General features: G+C 41.3%; 2 protein-coding genes across 4 annotated transcripts in view; one reads left to right on the top strand and one right to left on the bottom strand.

Annotated features, from left to right (window-relative positions):
* Ppm1e (protein phosphatase, Mg2+/Mn2+ dependent 1E) overlaps positions 1–19,221 on the top strand; it is a 203,924-nt gene extending 184,703 nt beyond the window's left edge. The window contains exons 4-7 of the mRNA XM_045159192.1: positions 2,626–2,814; positions 6,184–6,327; positions 6,557–6,650; positions 14,150–19,221. Coding sequence (XP_045015127.1) covers positions 2,626–2,814; positions 6,184–6,327; positions 6,557–6,650; positions 14,150–15,177 — 1,455 coding nt within the window. The 3' untranslated portion in view covers positions 15,178–19,221. The remainder of the gene's footprint in view (positions 1–2,625; positions 2,815–6,183; positions 6,328–6,556; positions 6,651–14,149) is intronic.
* The window catches only part of Trim37 (tripartite motif containing 37), a 171,476-nt gene that overhangs the window by 24,501 nt on the left and 125,978 nt on the right, over positions 1–20,997 (bottom strand). Inside the window, exon 25 of one of the 3 annotated variants that reach the window (XM_004664517.3) lies at positions 16,766–17,013. The exons of the other annotated variants lie outside the window; for them this stretch is intronic. Coding sequence (XP_004664574.1) covers positions 17,010–17,013 — 4 coding nt within the window. The 3' untranslated portion in view covers positions 16,766–17,009. Of the gene's footprint in view, positions 1–16,765; positions 17,014–20,997 lie in introns of those variants that run through there. 3 annotated transcript variants of the gene reach the window in all.

Raw genomic sequence — 20,997 nt, 5'->3', positions numbered from 1 at the left:
ATTAACTTGAAAATTACAATGTAGTAGTTTACATAAAGCAAAATATTTCCTTTATTTGGCAGCTGAATTTAAATTTCAGCTGACAGTAAAGGTCTAATCAATTGAAGACACACCGGTATTAACTTACACCTGTTTCCAGTACCATGCCCATGCAAATATAATCCAAAGGCTCTGTGATAAACAAAAAATCCCTAAGTCACTCTACCTACTTAAAGATTGTGCGTGGTGGTGCACACCTTTAATCCCAGCACTCGGGAGGCAGAGGTAGGAGGATCCCCGTGAGTTCCAGGCCAGGTTGAGACTACAGTGAATTCCAGGTCAAGATCCTACCTAGAAAAACTCAAAAAACCAAAAAGGAAAAAAAAAGCTTATGCTCAGATTTGAGGGCCGTATTATTAGTTGTTGACATAGTTTTCATTTTGTCTCTAAATTTTAAAATTACCAGGCTGGGCATGGTGGCACACACCTATAACCATTTAGGAGGCTAAGGCAGGAGGATCACTATGAGTTTGAGGCCAGTCTGAGACTACATAATGAACTCCAGGTGTAAAAACAAATTATCCCAAAGGCCTAACAGAGGCAATTTGCTATTGTGAAACATGTTTTGAGTACTGTTTGGCAACAAATTATATGTGGTATGTTGTTTGTTTTATCGAGGTAGCGTCTCAATTTAGACTAGGCTGACCTGGAACTCACTCTAAAGTCCCAGGCTGGCCTTAAAGTCACAGCAATCCTCCTACCTCTGCCTCCTGAGTGCTGGAATTAAAGGTGTGCACCACCACGCCTGGCTGTTATTTACTTCAAAGAAATCCCATGTGGGTATATGTCAGGACTTTTCCTACACAATAGTTTGGTCAGTCTTCAATGGCATTCTAGAAAGTTTTGCTTAAATTTCAAGGTGAACTAATAATGTCCATAAGTATATATGGATCTCATAGTATGTGGGTGTTATCGTTGCTCTGTGGACATTTACATGTGGTACTTTTAGTTTTGGTGCTGGGATTTCTGCCTCCTGAGGGCTGAGATTAAAGGTGTGTGCCACCACACCTGACTTTTAAAAAATATATTTTATTTATTTGTGTGTGAGTGTTGGCACACCAAGATCTCTAACTACTGCAAAGAAGCTTCCAGATGCATGAGCCACCTTGTGCACCTGGTTTTATGTGGATATGGAGGAACCAAACCTGAGTACTTTGGCTTTGCAGGCAAATGCTTTAACCACTAAGCCATCTCTCCAGCCTTGATTTTGTTTTGCAAGATAGGGTCTCATTTTAGACCAGGCTGGAATTCACTATGCAGTCTCAGGCTGGCCTCAAACTCACAGCAATCCTCCTACCTTCTGCTTCCCAAGTGCCGGGATCAAAGATGTGCGCCACCACTCCCCGCACTTGTGGTGCCTTCGTTAAGACCTTTCTCAAAAGCATGGCTATGCCTGTGTCATCTCAACTCTGTTTGACACAGACGAGAAAATATGATTTGTGCCTGCTGTGGTGGCATATGCCTGCAATCATATATATCACTTGGGAGGTAGAGGCAGGAAGATCAGAAGTTCAGGACCAGTCTTGTCTATATAGTGAGGTGGATACCACAAAATTAAATAATCCCCCAAAGAAAAGATTTGCTTAAGAGTCAGTGACAGGACCTAGACTCCTCTAAGTCTCCTGGTGGCAAAATGGCTCACAGATGAAAATCATTAAGTTTCTATTGCCTAAAGGGAGCTTAGTAACCAGTGTGAAACCCGAGTTACAGATCTGAGATACATCTGAGATTGAAAACAAGGAAGATAGCAAACTATACAGTACTTGAAATAAAATTAGGCTTCCTCTGTCACAACTAAAAGGATGGAAAATCCTCTCCTGGCAGTTGATCATTGTGTCATAATCTTAGATAATGGGGCAAAGCATTTGGGTATCTGATGTGGTTCAAGTTTACACATTCCTATTTTTGGTAAGATTTCAACATGACCACTAAAAGAGGTAAGTTTAGAACTATGTGTATGCTTTTGCATCTCCATAGATGTTTTTGTTTGTTTGTTTTTTGAGGTAGGGTCTCACTCTAGCCCAGGCTGACCTGGAATTCACTCTGTAGTCTCAGGGTGGCCTTAAACTCACAGCGATCCTCCTACCTCTGCCTCCAGAGTGCTGGGATTAAAGGTGCGCACCACCACGCCCCGTGCATCTCCATAGATTTTAAACAACATGAACAAAATTGGCCTTGTGTTGGAAGGCCAATTATTTTCTATTCTTCTCTGGCATTTTAAAACAAGTACTCAGTCCAGAACAGCTTTTGCTCAATTCCTCCTCATACCTCCTCTTGCATTTCCCTCTCCCCAACTTACACCAGTCATTTTTCAAGCAAATGTATGTGGGCGGTTTCCATGGTACATGACAACAACTTTCACAGAGAGGGCACTTCAGCCTGGGCTAATTGGGCATGATGTGTTCCAGTGCTCAGTGTGTAAACACAGATGCCCTCACATTGCAGGTATTTCAGCGATTGGTCAGGCGTGTTAGAGAAGGGAACATTTAGTCTCATTGTCTGGACAGACACACACAGTAGAGGAGCATGGATGTTATCAGGGCACTGAACGGTATGACAACCTAACTATTCTGTTTCTATTGACAGGACCAGGAAGAACAAGCTTACTTTGCAGTGTTTGATGGCCACGGGGGAGTGGATGCTGCCATTTATGCCTCCATTCACCTCCATGTTAACTTAGTGCGCCAGGAGATGTTCCCCCACGATCCAGCTGAGGCTCTGTGCCGGGCCTTCCGGGTCACAGATGAGCGCTTTGTGCAGAAGGCAGCAAGGGAGGTAATGTCACTTCCTCAGGAACTCCACTTGATCTGTGTGGTTCAAGAGACAGTTTGGACTTTTCTTTCTGGGCAGACATGATCCAAACTGTGTCTTTTTAACTTACAATATTGACGACTATTGTTCTAAACCCAACTCTCTCTTCAGAAATAGTTTTAGTAGGGCACGGTGATACTTTATAAAGAAACTCTCGAGCTGTAGCTCTGTGATCAGTGCTGGACCTGCCACAGGAGCTGCATGTTTCTTTTATTCCCTGTGCCTATCAGGGCCACACGAGGACCCACTCTGGGTAGGGCATTTGACTGCACACTGGGATTCTCTCTCTAAGCACTCATGCTGACAAGATCTAGATAATGTCAATTAAAAAGCAATGTTTTTGTTTAAATTTAAATTTTATTTACTTGCAAGCAAAGAGCTGGGGATGAATGAATGAATGGGTCACACCGGGGCCTCTTGCCACTTCAGATGAACTCCAGATACATGTGCCACATGTGTATCTGGCTTTTAAGTGGGCACTGGGGAATCTATCCCAGGCCATCAGAACCAGGCCTCAGGCTTTAGAAAAAAGAGCCTTTAACCACTGAGCCATTTCTCCAGCCCCGAAACAGTGGTTTTAAAAAAAGAAACAAGCTAGGCATAGAGGAACACACCTTTAATCCTAGCATTTGGGAGGCTGAGGTAGGGGGAGTGCTGAGTTTGAAGCTAGCCTGGGCTATAGAGTGCATTCCAGGTCAGCCTGGGCTAAAGTGAGTCCCTGTCTTAGAAAGACAATAAAATAAAATAAAAACAGAAGCTGATATTACTTTCATGCATTTGGCTCTAAGTGAGTTGGCAGCATTTTGTGTGTTTCCAGGTACATCTCATTGGAGAGGGAGAGCCCTCACATGACCCTTTAACTGACTGTCTCTAGTAGGAAGAAAAGCCAGAGCTCATGCCCTATATTACTAAGGTTAATCAGATCTAACTTTTTTACCCTGAATGAAATCCAGGGGCTCTATATTAAGATCTAAAAGTAAAAGAAAATTAATAATCATTCTGGGCATTGACACATAATTAACTGTAGTACTCTATGTTGGATTTTTAACTGGGGGCCAATAGAAAGCATTAACCTTTAATCTTTTAAAGTCATTATAAGCTTGGTCTAGGGTTGTGACTTAGTTGACAGAGTGCTTGCCTGGCATGCACAAAGCCCTGAGTTCAATACCCAGCACCACATAAAACTGGTTATAGTAATGCATGTCTACAATCCCAGCACTGGAGAAGTGGAGGCAAGAGGATCAGGTGTTCAAGGTCATCCTCAGCTACATAGCTCGTTGGAGACCTAGTCAGGGACATATGAGACTCTGTCTCAACAAACAACAACAAAAAACTTACATCATTAGATACACATAGAAATGATCATTCCTGCTACATGACTTGAATATCAACTTAAAAAAAATATTTATTTGCAAATAGAAAGAGAAATAGAAGAGATACAGACAGAATGGGTACACCAAGGCCTCCAGCCTCTGCAAATGAACTCCAGATGCATGTGCCACTTTGTGTATCTGGCTTTACATGGGTAGTGGGGAATCAAACCTGGGTTGATAGGCTTTGCAGACTAGTGCCCTAACCACTGATAATCTCTCCAACCCGAAGATTAACCTTAAAAATGTTTATTTATTTGCAAGCAGGGAAAGAAATAGAAGAGAAACAGATAGAATGGGTGTGCCAGGGCCTCCAGCCTCTGCAAATGAACTCCAGATGTATGTGTCACTTTGTGCATCTGGCTTTTATGTGGGTACTGGGGAATTAAACTTGGGTCGCTAGCCTTTGTAAGAAGGTGCCTTCATTACTGAGCCATCTCTCTAGCCTAGATAAGCTTTTTAAAATGGAAAGATAGGGTAATCATTGAGCCTATTACTTTGATCTCAGTTGTGCTATGAAGCAATGATGGGGCTTGGAATTAATGAAACAGTAATTCAAGAACTAGTTGAGTATTCTACATCTACTTATCCCAACTCCAAGCTTGGATTCATGTGCAAATCCTAACAACAGTAACCACAAAGATCCACGGGTTCCACATACAGAAGTGGGACTGCAAAAGAAAATGAACACCTGACTGACCTCAACCTTCCGACTCTGGGCAGCCAGCTTGGCTCTGCTTCCTGGAGCTGCTGCTGCCTCTCAGTGTTTTGGCCTAAGAAGGGAGCCCCTCCCTCCTTTATTTATTTATTCCACTCTTCTTTCCTCACAATTATGACTTGTTTCTGACCATGTGTACCTCTTGTTTTGTCACTGGCCCTGGTGTCTCTCAGTTTTGCCAACACTCTCCTGGATAATTTAGGTCTGTCTCGGCAGTCACTTTTCTTCCTTCTTGTTCACCACGTGCTGCTTACTGCTGGGAAGAAAGTAGCTATTCCTGTGGTGAGGCAGCCCTGCCTCCTGTTCTTTCCAGGGCATATGCACTGAAGAGTCTTTATCATGTGTTCTAGAGGGTTGAGTTTTTGAACATTCTGTGTGGGAAGACATTTTATTGGTGGGTGAGGATTTATAACAAACTTTCCCTATATAGGGAAAAGGAAAAGTTGTTTTTCTTGTTGGATACAAGAAGCCTTTTACCACCCCTGACGCACTGGTTCTAATTTAGGCCAGGTCCTTAGTAACAGAGAGTCATGCTCATTTGGTGGTGACTCATGTCAAATGGAGATGTCATTTTAGTATAGTTGGATGAAGAGCTTTCAGTACTGATAGCTACTGCAGTGAAATTCTAGGCTGTTAATTCTTTATGCAGTGTTCCAAATCAAAGATCCTTTAAAATACTGTAAAGAATGTTTCTTTGTTTTTAACGGTGTAAGCATCTTTGTTCTTCCGTGAATGGACATTATCTCTTGGCTCCTTATCTTAATATTCAGAGATGGGAGTATTTCTTGGGTACCAAGCAAATGCTTTATATCCAGTAAATATGAAACATGTAATACATATATAATATATACTGTGTACCGCTATGGCACCTCTCTGAACATGAAGCTGACTAGAGCGTGGAAAATTTAAGGATATAGTGGATTTAGCATTGGACTAAGAAGAACAAATACTTACAGTTGTTTACCAGCCCTTGGGCAAGTCACATAATCTGCCAGTTTTTGAAATCTACATTTAAAATGAATTTGGCACTTCTCTCTTTCTTGCATATCACAAATCAAGTGGGTTTATGTATATAAACATAAGTATACACACCTATAAACAAATCTGAGAGACATGAATTGGGTTGTGTGAAATTGTATTACTAATCTTTCCAAATGGAGTTTATATTAATTACAAATTGTTTCTCAATGAGAATTTGCTGTCTTTTATTTGTATTGACTTTGGTCTGATTTAAATTGTTTTCAGAGCTTGAGATGTGGGACTACAGGAGTGGTGACTTTCATCAGAGGCAACATGCTTCATGTGGCATGGGTGGGTGACTCCCAGGTCATGCTGGTGAGAAAGGGCCAAGCTGTTGAACTAATGAAGCCACACAAACCAGACAGAGAGGTATGTATGAGTCATTCTATTAGAGCAAGTCATAAAGGTAGTTCCTAGTAAGCCATTAGGTTTCTAATTATTATTAATACCATTAACCTCAGCAACTGAGCCCATCTCCCGAAGGAAGAAGACTGAGAACCTTTTCAGAAAGCTGCTGGACAGTTGTCTGTTGTCTACTGTTAAAGGAGATGCATAATCCTGAACCCAGTTATTTGCTTTTTATTGCACTGTTGTTTAGGATGAAAAGCAGCGAATTGAGGCCCTTGGAGGTTGTGTAGTTTGGTTTGGTGCCTGGAGGGTGAATGGAAGTCTATCAGTCTCCAGAGCTATAGGTAGGAAAAACATATTAATTTTGTTTCTCCTCACTGTCATCTACTAGCTCACTGTTGTATGTTAACTTTGATATGCGGGAACCTGAGATGTGAATTTGTATTTTCAGGATGCTTATGTCTGTTTAAAGTAACAGCTGAACAATGGCTTTTTAAATCATTTAATTATACCTGGCTGGTTATACATTATAAAGAGTTTATACCATTATAAAAAGAGATTCCGAAGCCGGGCGTGGTGGCGCACGCCTTTAATCCCAGCACTTGGGAGGCAGAGGTAGGAGGATCGCCGTGAGTTCGAGGCCACCCTGAGACTACACAGTTAATTCCAGGTCAGCCTGGGCCAGAGTGAGACCCTACCAAAAAAAAAAAAAAAAAAAAAAAAAAGAGATTCCAAGCCCGGGCATGGTGGTGCACGCCTTTAATCCCAGTGAGTTTTGTGAGTTCAAGGCCACCCTGAGACTACAGAGTGAATTCCAGGTCAGCCTGGGCTGCAGAGAAACCCTACCTCGAACCCCCCCCCCAAAAAAAAGAGAGGTTCGTATCAGCCAGGTGTGGTGGCACATGCCTTTAATCCCAGCACTCAGGAGGCAAAGGTAGAATGATCACAGTGAATTCAAGGCCAGCCTGAGACTACATAGTGAATTAGGTCAGCCTGGCTAGAGTGAAACCCTAACTTGAAAAACCGGAAAAAAAAGATTTATATCAAGAAATGTTGAACATACTAGTTTCTATTCTTTGGTTGTTTTTTGTTTGTTTTTCAAGGTAGAGTCTCACTCTACCCAGGCTGACTTGGAATTAATTATATAGTCTTAAGGCGGCCTTGAACTCATGGCAATCCTCCTACCTCTGACCCCCAATTGCTGGGATTAAAGGCATGTATCAGCACACCTGGCTATTTTTACATTTTGTTTATTATTTATTTGAGAGAGAGAAAGAGGTAGATAGAATGGTCATGCCAGGGCCTTCAACCACTGCAAATGAACTGGAGACACCTATGCCACCTTGTACATCTGGCTTATGTGGGTACTGGGGAATCAAACCTGGGTCCTCATTTCTTATTATATTTACCTTCAGTTGGTATTTACAAAGAATGGAGGATCTTAAGGTTTCCTACATTTTTTTTTAATTCAAGAGAGTGAGAGTGAGTGAGTGTGAATGTGAGAAAATTGGCGTACCACGTGCTGGAGAGATGGCTTAGTGGTTAAGCGCTTGCCTGTGAAGCCTAAGGACTCCAGTTCGAGGCTTAATTCCCCAGGACCCACATTAGCCAGATACACAAGGGGACGCACACATCTGGAGTTCATTTATAGTGGCTGGAAGCCCTGGTGCGCCCATTCTCTCTGTCTCTCTCTGCCTCTATCTCTCTCTCTGTCACTCTAAAATAAATAAATAAAATATACAAAAAAAGGCACCCCAGGGCCTCCAGCCACTGTATAAAACTCCAGACTTGTGTGCCACCTAGTGTGCATGTGTGACCTTGCACATTTGTGGTGGCACCTTTGTGTCTGGCTTACACAGGAGAGTCAAACATGGGTCCTTAGTCTTTGCAGGCAAGTGCCTTAACCACTATCCATCTCTGCAGCCCTCTACATATTTTTGAAAAATATCTTAAGGTTTATTTTTTGACAATTTTATACATGTATATAATGTATTTTTATCATATTCACCCTCATTGTCCTCTCTTACCCTTTCCCACTTAACCCTTTCTTCCCAACAAGTTGTTCTCCCACTTTTTTTTTTTTTTTTTTTTTGTGGGCCACTGACTTTAATAAGGGTGGTCAGGGAGGGGCATTTATTTGCTGGAGTAGGGACAATGTGCCAGTGTCTGTACCACTGAAGCTTATTCCCATAGTTTCATCCGTATTTATTTTGTTTCTATCTTTATTTCCTTTTCAATAAATTTTAAGAAATGAAACAAGTAACAGAATTCATAGGAAAAATCCTATTTCCCAGGTATGGAATACTTACTTTATGAGATAACTATGGGTTTGCTGCCCACTGTCTATCTCCCTTCCCCATGCCGAGGATGAAATTCAAGGGCTTTTGTGCTCGTTAGGCAAGGCTCTAGCCATCCAGCTTTCTCTCTAGCCCTTACCAGAATTTTTTAAATTTTAATTTATTTGAGATTGGGGGAGAGAGAAAGAGGCAGATAGAGAATGGGCACACTAGGGCCTTTGGCGGATGAAAATGAACTCCAGATGCATGTGCCACTTTGTGCATCTGGCTTATGTGGATCCTGGGGAATCAAACCTGTTTTCTTTTTGGTTTTGTGGGCAAGAATCTTAACTGCTAAGCTATCTTTCCAGCCCTTTTACCAGAAAAAAATATTTTATTTATTTATTTGGGTGGGGGAGAGAATGGGCATCCCAGAGCCTCAAGCAACTGCAAATGAACTCCAGATACATGTGCCACTTTGTGCATCTGGCTTTACATGGGAACTAGGGAATGGAATCCAGGTCATTAGACTTTGAGGGAAGCGCCTTAATTCCTGAACCATCTTTTCCAGCCCCACATCCCAGCTTTTGAAAGAATAAATCAATGTGTATCTTCATGGATAATCATGTAGATATGCACATGTACTGTAACCCTTAAGAAATGAAGTAACTGGATACAGGTTTAATATGGACAAGGTTCATGTCTAATTACAAAGTTTAGTTTTTTATTATCAGGAAAGGCTTGGTTTCATTTGCTACTGATTTGAGTTCCTTCTACTCTTTGGGAAGGTGCTGGCAGCTGTGGAGTGGTCCATATATGAGTAGTACAAAGCTAAATGAGAAACAAGAAAGTTAAAAGTATACAAATACCTCCTGAAAAACTGAGATAGTTTTATCTTATGTGAAGGAATTTTTAGGAGTTCTGGAATAAGGCCAAAAGGGAGAAACTTTTCAAGTCTTAAATACACTTGAATGTAGATTTTTTTTTTTTTTTTTTTTTTGAGGTAGGGTCTCACTCTAGCCCAGGCTGACCTGAAATTTACTATGGAGTCTCAGGGTGGCCTTGAACACACAGTGACCCTCCTACCTCTGCTTCCCGAATGCGGGGATTAAAGACATGTGCCACCATGCCCGGCTGGAATTATTTTTGACTATTACCTAAGGTCTCTTCTTGCCCTTATTTCTGACAGTACTTGTCAGAACAGTGACGGGGTGTCTCCAGTGCTGGCAACAGCCTTATTTTCAAAGTGGAACCCAAGGAGACACTGAAGCAGGGGAAGAATGTCCCTCAGAGCAAATAAGGTAGGGATCATGAAGGAAGTGACTTCTGAGTTGGATGTGGATGACTGTTTAGGAAAGGCAATCCTAGGAACAAAAAGAGGCATGCATGCTTCCAGCATATGGAAAGGAGGCTGAGGACAAAGGGGAATCTCCATTTCTACCACAAAATGGAGATTCTTGTCCTCCTACCAAATTTGGAGGCAAAATGTCATGAATTTGACACCCAGCAGAACAGGTGAAAAGCCAGAATTTTGGCAGCATTTTTCTCTGTGCAAATCTTTGTATGTTCTGTTCCAAACCAACAGTTGCAGTAGTCTTTTAATTGTTAGCACTAAAACAAGATTTTTGGGAACAGTATGACTCAGTTCACATTTATTTTTAGAGGTGGAATTCAGAAAATAATAATTCAGTCAGGTAGAGTTGGAGAAAATAAGTGGACCAGTAGAGGACACCGAATCCATGACTGAAGTTTTAATTAGTTTCAACAGTCTCTCAGGAGGATTCATGGTAAGGAAGTAAAATCAGTGAAACAAAAATCATGCTTTTGGGCTGGAGAGATGGCTTAGTGGTTAAGGTATTTGCCTGCAAAGCCTAAGGACCCAGGTTCGATTACCCAGTACCCATGTAAGCCAGATGCAAAAGGTGTCACATGCATCTGGAGTTCATTTGCAATGGCTAGAGACCCTGGCGTGCCCATTCTCTATCAAATAAATTAAAACTATTTTTAAAAAATCATGCTTTTGGGCTGGAGTAATGGCTCATAATTAAGGTGCTTGCCTGCAAGGCCTAATGAATGATCTGGGTTTGATTGGAGTTCATCTGTAGAGGTTGGAGGCTCTGGCATGCCTAGTCTGTCTTTCTTCTTGGAAACAAATAAATATTTAAAAAGAACATACTTTCTTATTTTTTTATTTTTTTATCAAGGTAGGGTCTCACTCTAGTCCAGGATGACCTGGAACTTACTCTGTTGTCCCAGACTGGTATAAAATTCAGAGTGATCCTCCTACCTCTGCCTCCCAAGTACTGGGATTAAAAGTATGTGTGCCAGCCAAGCATGGTGGGTGGCACATGCCTTTAATCCCAGCACTTGGGAGGCAGAGGTAGGAGGATTGCCATGAGTTCGAGGCCACCCTGAGACTCCATAGTGAATTCCAGGTCAGCCTGGGCTAGAGTGAGACCCTACCTCGAAAAATCAAACAAACAAAAGCATGTGTGCCATCACACCCAGTTTTGATTCTTTATTGGCATACAAAGAATTAGGCTTCATTATATCATCATATTGTATTTCAATTCATTTTTGTTTTGTTTAAAATCATTGTTTTTTGGGTTTTTTTTTCTTCCTTGAGGTAGAGTCTTGCTGTAGCCCAGGCTGACCTGGAATTCACTATGTAGTCTCAGGCTGACATCAAACTCATAGTGATCTTCCTACCTCTGCCTCTTGAGTGTGGGGATTATGGTGTGTGCCATCATGCCCAGCATTCATGCTGTCTTGAGAGCCATATGTGGTTGCACATGTCTGTGATCCCAGCACTTGGGAGACGGAGGCAAGAGATCAGAGGCTGAGTTCGAGGGCAGCCTGAGACTACAGTGAATTCCAGATCAGCCTGGGCCAGAGCGAGACCCTACTTTGAGAAATCAAAATAGATAAATAAATAAAAAGAAAGTCATTTGGAAAGACCATACTGATTTAAAAAAAGGAGCTGGGAGTGGTGGCACACACCTTTAATCCCAGCACTCGGGAGGCTGAGGTAGGAGGATCACTGTGAGTTCAAGGCCACCCTGAGACTACAGAGGAATTCCAGGTCAGCTGGAGCCAGAATGAGACCCTACATAAATAAAAATAGATCAGGGGTCCAGGGACAGCTTAGGCTATAAAGCAGGTTTGAGGCCAGCCTAGGCTGCATGAGATTCCGTCAAAGAACCAAAAAGAGAGAAGAGAACAGGGGCTTGGACTGGAGAGATGGCTCAGCTGTTAAGGTGCTTGCCTGCATAATCTAATGATCTGAGTTCTCTTTCCCAGTACCCACTTAAAACCAGATGCACAAAGCTGCACATGCATCTGGAGTTCATTTGCAGTGGCTACAGACCCTGGCACACCTATTCTCTCTCTCTCTGCCAATAAAATAAAATGGAAAAAAAAAGGAGGCTCTGTTTACTTACAGATAGGCTAACCTATGTAATTATAATGACTAATTACTTGTTTTGCTGGTACCCAGTCATGTAATGTGCTGGATGTAACATGTGGCCCACATTAGTAATAACAGTTATTCACAGGGTTCCTATTGAACTTTCCTGGATAGTTTTGAGGATAAAAAAAAAAGAAATGTGACATGCTTAAAAGAAATCTTTCTTGGGGAACAGTGATCCTATAAAAGGTAATCAGAAACAATGAAATATAGTTTGGTCATTTAAACACCTTCATTAAATTTTTTTAAAATTTTTATTTGAGAGGGACAGAAAGAGAAAGAGAGAGAGAGAGAGAGAGAGAGAGAGAGAGAGAGAGAGGAGAGAATATGGGTGCATCAGGGCCTCCAGCCACTGCAAACGAACTCCAGATGCTTGCACCACCTTGTGCATCTGGCTTATGTGGGTACTGGGGAACCAAACCTCAAACAGAGGTCCTCAGATTTCATAGGCCACTAAGCCATCTCTCCAGCCCTAAACATCTTCATTTTAGTGCAATGGGAAGGACAGTGATTAATGAAACTGTGCAGGTAACAAGTGAAGAGCTGGGATTTGGAGCTAAGTAGTTTGATATCAGTGCTGGTACCCTTAACCACTAGGTTGTATGACACCATGACCTATAGGCCTGTGGCTGGGGGCAAGAGCTTCGCTCTCCAAGTGCCTAAAAGGAAACGTGATACAAGTTTAGATCTGGGAGTTAAAGTTCCACAGACACTATGATGTTTCATGATCTAGTCGGTAGAAGAACCTGTTACAGCCAGTCTCCGGGCTCTTACCTATTTTTCTACCATCTGTCTCCGTGGCGTTGCTTATGCTATTCCTTCAAGTGAAAGACCTTCTCTGCCCAGTGACAACTCTTACTATTCAAGGCCTAGCTCCAATGCCATTTTGTGACTAAATGAACTAGGCAAGTGAAAAAAAAAAAATGGTCCAGGAGATTCTCACAGTTGTTACTAAGTGTGTATGGGGCAGGTGGTGGGAGCATGGAGAGTAACCAGTAAGAGATGGGTACTCAAGGACCTGAAGGTGTAACAGTCATCCCTGAAGATAAGAGAAAGGTTGTATATTTTCTGCCTGTTCTTTTCTTTTTTTGATGTGTAAGTTATCGCTCTAGCCCAGGCTGACCTGGAGTACACTCTGTAGTCTCAGGGTAGCCTCGAACTCACAGCAATTCTCCTACCTCTGCCTCCCAAATGCTGGGATTAAAGGTGTGTGCCACTATGCATGGATGCTGCCTGCTCTTTAGAAGTTAGCAGAAAGCCAAGTAGGCTGGAAACCAAAGAAACCTACTTTTTAAGTTCTCTTGTGTGAGATTGCATAAGGTATGTGAGTTTTCTACACTTTATTTATTTATTTTTGGTTTTTGAGGTAGGATCTCACTCTAGCTCAGGCTGATTTGGAATTCACTATGTCGTCTCGGGTCTTCTACCTGAGTGCTGGGATTAAAGGCATGGATGAACATGCCTGGCCACACTTGATTTTTAAGTCCCTTGGAATGCAAACCGTTTTCAGTGCTCACATCATGAACCTTTTATTGACTGCTAAATGATAGAACAGAAACTGTTTAATAAGGTCAGAATTTCGCTGTTCAATGTGGACTTGTTTTTAAGTTGCAATTAAATCAAACTCAAAAGAGCAGAATTTACTGAATCAACGAAATTTTCCCATACAAGACTGATGTTTTCAATACAACAACAAAGTTTGCTTTGTTATTGCATGTTGCCATGGTCAATGAAACCTAAATCAGCTGGGCATGATGTCATATGCCTTTAACCCCAGCAATGGGGAGGCAGAGGTAACCGGATTGCTGAGTTCGAAGTGTGAATTCCAGGTCATCCTGGCCTAGAGTGAAACCCAACCTCGAAAAACCAAACCAACAAAACCTAAGTCATAGCCAGAGGCACAAGGTTCAGAGTGTAAATGAGAGAATACAACCCTGTGGCTGGTGACATAAGCAACATCTGACTAAAATGGAATTACAGTATTCTAAAACTATTTTATAAATTCTTTCCATTAAATTAGTCACATATTGCCCATAAACATTCTGAGTATGTGGGTAGCCAGTGCCTGTCTTCTGATGTCATTCCTTTCTGGTGCCCACAGGAGACGCTGAGCATAAACCCTACATCTGTGGGGATGCAGATTCTGCCTCAACTGTGTTGGATGGGACTGAAGACTACCTCATTCTGGCCTGTGATGGTTTCTATGACACAGTGAACCCCGACGAGGCAGTGAAAGTTGTGTCTGATCACTTGAAAGAAAATAATGGAGACAGCAGCATGGTTGCCCACAAATTAGTGGCATCAGCTCGTGATGCTGGGTCGAGTGATAACATCACTGTTATTGTGGTATTCCTGAGGGACATGAACAAAGCTGTAAATGTTAGTGAGGAATCAGATTGGACAGAGAACTCTTTTCAAGGAGGGCAAGAAGATGGTGGGGATGATAAGGAAAATCATGGAGAGTGCAAACGCCCTTGGCCTCAGCACCAGTGCTCAGCACCAGCCGATCTAGGCTATGAGGGGCGTGTGGATTCATTCACTGATAGAACTAGCCTGAGCCCAGGGCCCCAAATCAACGTGCTGGAAGACCCAGGCTACCTAGATCTCACACAAATAGAAGCAAGCAAACCTTACAGTGCCCAGTTTTTGCCACCAGTTGAGATGTTTGGTCCTGGTGCACCAAAGAAAAATCTCATTAATGAGCTAATAATGGAGGAAAAGTCAGTCAAATCATCTTTGCCTGAACAGAGTGGTGCTGGAGAGTTTCTGGCTTCTTTTAGTTCGGGTTCAACAGGGCAACAGATATGCAGAATGGAGAGCTTGTCTCCTGTTTGTTATGGGTTGGAAAATGAACAATTCAAGTCCCTGAGAAAAAGAGTTTCTAGATTGTATCACTTTCGCCACCACTCTTTCAAGAGGCAGCATGGATTCGGGTTTAATCCAAAGCCTTCTCACAAAATAGGCATTAGCCTATCCTCACTTATTCGAAGTGGGAAAAGAAACAAGATGCTAAGAAGCTCTCTGCCATGGAGGGAAAATAGTTGGAAAGGATACAGTAAAAGCACAATGCGAGTCAGAAACAGTAACACTATTCCTTACTCAGATCTCCCCTGGAGCTGTAAAATATAACATCTTTTCATCAAAGTAGGCTAGCTAGCTCTCCTTCAAAAAATAACACTATCCGAGTAGAAACAAGGTAGACATTTCTACAATAGACATGCTTCATTATGAATCCATGCGTGGCTCAATTCTTAAATGTAAATAGATCTCTAGGAAACTCAAAATAGTGTTTTCAATCTAAAAAAAAGTATTGGCGGTTTCACTAGCTATATTATACAACTGGTCCCTGTGATGTGTCTCTACACCTACATACAGCCCCTCTCCACCATCCCTTCACGTCACTAGTGGAAGCTTGAGAGTTATTTCAGTCAGTATGTATAGCATTGAAATCGCAACTCAGTTGAAGTCTGGTCTGATGTGCCTAAACTACAGGAAACAATGCAGAATTAAATTTAGCTGGAAATGTCCCTCAAGATCCTGGGGACTAGGAGTATCCCTCCCCACTTTGGGTAGGTAAAAGACTCAAAGCCATATGGGTTTTAAGTGGTAATGATGAAAGTAATAAACTAGTGTAAAAGTCATATTCTCAGACTTGTGAGGCAGTATACAGTCAAAACATTTATTGATTTTTTCCATGAAAACAAAAGATAAACCATGAACATTTTTTAATTAAAATATTTCCTAGGGTTTTAGTTACTTGAGAGTTTCATAACCTGTTATGGTGCTTTTGGTGGAATTTTTGTTATCTGTCATTTTAGAAGACCATCGTCAGCTGGTTTTAATCTATGATGCTAATGTTTTTCACAGTACCTTCATCTCAGGAATACAAGTGGTTTAATAGAGATGTCAGGTACAAATATGTAAGAATCAAAATGCCATTTAAAAGAGAGTTAAAATAGCATTTCTATATTTTCTACTTTTTTTAAAGCTCATAGACAGTAAAGACATATATTACTGTAATATAAGAAGTGGTTTGGAGAATGAAAAATGATACTTTTAACTTCTCTAAACTTGTTTTCCCCAAGGGAATGAAGTAGTTGGTATGAAGGAGGCTGGGTACTGCCTGAAGTGAAGCCAGCGGGCCATGTGCAGAGGCGAATGAATGCAGGGAGATGACAGAGAGCCAGGGCTGCTGAGTGAAAATGGAAGACTAGCCAGAGCCTGGCCACATGCGGCAGGCTCCAGGGACAGGTCATGTGCTTCTCATCACAGTATTTAGTTATAGTGGACAGTTTAAGTCATCCACAGTTTGCTATTTCTGCAGTTTCAAGCCAAAAGTTTATCTTCAACTAAAGGCTGCAAATACATTAATTATTGGGTTTGTTCAGTGAAGTGGCTTGTGATTCTGAGAATCATGAGAGTCTCCCTGTACCCCACCCTCCATCAGCTGTAGACAGCCAGGTCAGTGGCCCAAGCAGCTGCTGGAGGGATCGGTCACTCAGACAGCAGGAGCTGAGAAACGCCTAATCATGCTTTTATCTGACAACATGATTACTGTGCATTCTCCAGAAGAGGAGGACTAAGAGCCCCGAATTTTAAACACACAGACCACTGTAGCATGTTGCAGGTGACAGTAGAGCACATTAAAATATTTGTTTTAAAGGCCCCAGCTTCACTTTAATAATAATCACATTGTTAATCTACAGATTTTATTTTTTAAAATGTCGATGTAAGTAGAGATTTGCAGTATTTGTTTCCTCTTAACTTGGAAGTGATTTATTCTTTCCACAAGTCTCTGGCACATGGCTCTAAAGGAGTACACATGGCTCCACCTCCATTGTGTTAGAATTTTCATCATTCTGACGCTTTGCCCCATACATGGATGTCACTCCTGTCTGTCATGTTTTGAATCCCAGATCTCGCTGACAACCTATGAGATGCAGGAGCAGTTTCAAATCACATTATCTAAGGAGATAAAACAAAACAAAACAAAACAGAAGCAGCAGGGTATTGGTACACATTATAGCCCAAGACAGCTAAGTAATGTCTTAATTTTCTGTGCTTATCTATTGGTTGTTTTTTTTTTTAACAGAATAAGGTAAAAAAGAAAGAAGTGATAGGCTCAGTGGGCTTAAAAAATGGGTGGATGGAACTGGGACACAGACCCATTTTTAAAGATCTGATTACATAGCAGTGTTAACTCCATTTCTCATACCATTAGCTCTCTAGAAAATAGAGAAAAGTAGTTCTAGTGTGGTCAAGTTAATAAACCAATATTGTAAAAAAAAAAAACACTTCATTTGTTCACAACATGCATATTTATAAGGTAGTTAGGTACCATTTGTAAGGTAAGTCCTTTAAAATTCTAGAATATTAAAGTAGTGGTTATTGGTCTGATATATGCTGCTGTTGGTTCTATAAACTAGGTAAAAAAGCAGTGCTTCGTGAACTGCAGTGTTATATCTTAATGCCACTGGTGATAGAAAGTAGTTCCCTTCAGTTCAAATCCTCTGCCCTATTTGCTGCTTGCTAACGTAAGCAATAAGTAACCCTCTAACTAATGGTATCTATACATTTCTGTAACTTATATTTAATGATGGTGTATTTGGTGATTGTAAAAATATTAGACAGATATAAAAGTATATAATATATATTAACTGTAAATGCTGAGGTATAGTCTGTGAATTATGTGTTTTGTACCTCTATTCATTGTGCAATTTAGTGGTGGTGAAAGTTCTACACTCAATCCTTAAAAGAGTGGCAGTACCCCTTTTTCAATTTAACACGATCTGCATCAATTTGTTTGCCTGCTAAGCAAGTTTTGTTAGACTAGGAAATAGTAAAACAAATATAAATAAAAAAAGTATAGTATTGGGTAGGGAAACAGACTTCAAGTCACCAACTGAAGTTATTACTCCTTGTACATTCACTGTGAGTTTCAAAGGGAGTCAATCCCTAATTTAAAGGTTTCCTTTTTCACTTTCTAGCTAGGTAGTTTTGGAGGGATATCTGAGGTTCACCAACATTACAGCACCAAATCCTGGGTTATTAGTCCCACTTAGGTCTGTACTACAGAGGTCCGGTAGAAACACACATGTACATATCTTTTCTTTACCTACAAGTGCCATCCATTGTCCTGGAAGTAATATAATTCAAGTCTGTGTTGCATTTAAGTAGGAGGTTCCCCGAAAGTAGTATCTTTCAAAGGACAATGTCAGCAACATCAGTGCTGAATCTAACCCTGACAAATTTACGGTGGTGTGCAGCAACACTGCATTTCCATGACAACCACACTCCATTGCTAGAACACTGTGCCAGTAAGAGGTGCAACATCCCATGGGCAGATGAAGATGAGATACTGGAGGGAAGTTGTTCAGCGCGTGCAGGTAAAGCTGCTGCGGTGCAAGTACTTCCTTCCCCACCAAAGGCTTGCTGAGGTTTTGTGAGAAATGATCTAAAGTATTTTAATTTTTAAACTTTTAAAATTTTTTCACTCAATGAGCACTTTCACCTAAGGAAGTCTACAAAAGGGGATACTACAGTTTTGTTCAGTTTCTTTTGGGACAACTTTTCTTTGGAACATAAATTAGTAAAAGATTTTTTTTCTACTTTTTAAACCATGTGATGTTAAGAGACAAAATACCCCCCCCCCCACTTATCTGTAAAAAGGTAATGATTTTTTTCAAAACAAAATGATACTGCCAGTATTGTAACAGTTATCTTCTAAACGGTACTGTTGAAAAAAAAATGTTGCTCCTTCTAGCAGCATTTTATCTATTTCAGACTTTATTATACTAATTAGAAAATATGAACTAGGATAGGGAACTCCACAGACACAGCAGTTGCTTTTGAAAAGGAAATACTTTAATTAACTTTGATGTATTAGGTAATGCAGATACATCATTGTAATCTCTCTAGGTGCTCTTTGGTGTGAGACAAGCTTTCTCTTGTTCATGACATTCCTCTGCCAAGAATTCTCTATGGAGCAAAGTGAGTGAAATGAGTCATTTCTTACCAAGTCATCAATTTACAAACCTGTTCTGCAGATCACTTTCGAGTTGAGTTGTAATCATAAGTGATCCTTCATGTTTTATTTATTAAAACTGTTTATTCAGGTAAGGAGTATGTTGAAATTTTGCCAATATCTTAATAAAACCCAGCAGTTAAATACCACTAGTCATTTGTGTCTTTCTTAAAGGAAAGTGAGCTATTTAGTGCTTTACTATCTCTACTCCTCCTCCCCCATAAAAATCTCAAGGTAGTAGTTCTCTTACACTCAAGAGCAAACCTGCTAAGTGCTCCTCCCCCAAATCCAGATGAGGGATGGTAATTGTCCAAGTTCTCCCCACTTACTCAGAACAAAAGAGAAACAGGACCTGCCCATGGCTAAGTGATGTCTCCTCAAACCCACTGACTCTTCTTAGACATCTGGGCCTAACCACTCAAGATGTCCCTTTACATCACTGAATTTCCTCTTTTTAGTCTCAGAAGAAAAGAAATAATTAAGTCAGTTGTGGTTAACAATATTTCTGGAGGGCTGGAGAGATGGTTTAGCGGTTAAGCGCTTGCCCGTGAAGCCTAAGGACCCCGGTTCAAGGCTCAATTCCCCAGGACCCACGTTATCCAGATGCACAAGGGGGCGCACGTGTCTGGAGTTCGTTTGCAGTGGCTGGAGGCCCTGGCGCGCCCATTCTCTCTCTCTGCCTCTTTCTCTGTCTGTCGCTCTCAAATAAATAAATAAAAATAAATTTAAAAAAACAGTATTTCTGGAGAATTTCTATCAAGAGAGAAATAGGAGACAGAGAAGAATGTAAGAAAAGTAAAGTGAGATACTTGCATCTAAAGGAATAGGATTAAACCTGAAAAACAAGCAAATGGTTAAGATGCTGCAATACCTTCTTTTCCCTAACCATTAAGATTTTTTTAATTAATTAATTAATTTATTTGAGACCATTAAGATTTTTAATTTCAGGAGCCGGGGAAATGGCTCAGTGGACCAAGCACTTGTTAAACAAGCCTGACTTTGGATTCCAGTAACTCGTGTAGGTGCCAGACAGGTATGGCAACCTGCCTGTATCCCAGTGCTTGAGAGGAAGAGAGGGAATTCCTGAGGCAAGCTGGCTAGCTAGATTAGCCCAATCAGCCAGCTCTAGGGTGCAAGTGAGGGACCCCACCTTAGTAAATTAAATGGAGAGGATGAAGGAACACACGCACCATCAACCTCTGGCCTCCACACACATGTGCATATGCTCCCACACATACATGGGTTCATATCCATATGAACACAACACACATATAAGAGAGTTTTTAGTTATAACTATCTTTAAAAAAATATTATTTGGGCTAGAGAGATGGCTTAGCGGTTAAGGCACTTGCCCGTGAAGCCTAAGGACTCATGTTCAACTCTCCAGGTCCCACATGAGCCAGATGTACAACGTGATGCATGCACACAAGGTGGAGTTCCACTGCAGTGGCTGGAAGCCCTGGCGTACCATTCTCTCTCCCTCTCATAAAATTACAAAAAATATTATTTTTATTTGCAAGCCAAGAGAGGAGAAAGAAAGAATGGGTACACCAGGCCCTCTAGCCACTGTCAATGAACTCAAGAGGTAGGAACCACTTGTGCATCTGGCTTTATGTGGGTACCACAGAATCAAACTCAGGTCATTAGGCTTTGCAGGCAAGTGCTTTAGCTGCTAAACTATTTCTCTAGCACCATAGTTAAAACAATCTTAGGGCTGGAGAGCTGGCTTAGTGGTTGAGGCATTTGCCTGCAAAGCCCAAGGACCCAGATTCAATTTTCCAGGTCCCACGTAAGACAGATGCACAAGGTGGCACATGCATCTGTAGTTCGTTTGCAGTGGCTGGAGGCCCTGGCGTGCCCATTCTCTCTCCCTCTATCTTATTCTCTCTCTACCAAATAAATAAATAAAATACATAAATAAAATG

This window comes from Jaculus jaculus, chromosome 9 (genome assembly GCF_020740685.1).
Source record: "Jaculus jaculus isolate mJacJac1 chromosome 9, mJacJac1.mat.Y.cur, whole genome shotgun sequence".
NCBI classification, from domain to species: Eukaryota; Metazoa; Chordata; class Mammalia; order Rodentia; family Dipodidae; genus Jaculus; species Jaculus jaculus.
This window is presented reverse-complemented; position numbering and strand designations above follow the sequence as displayed.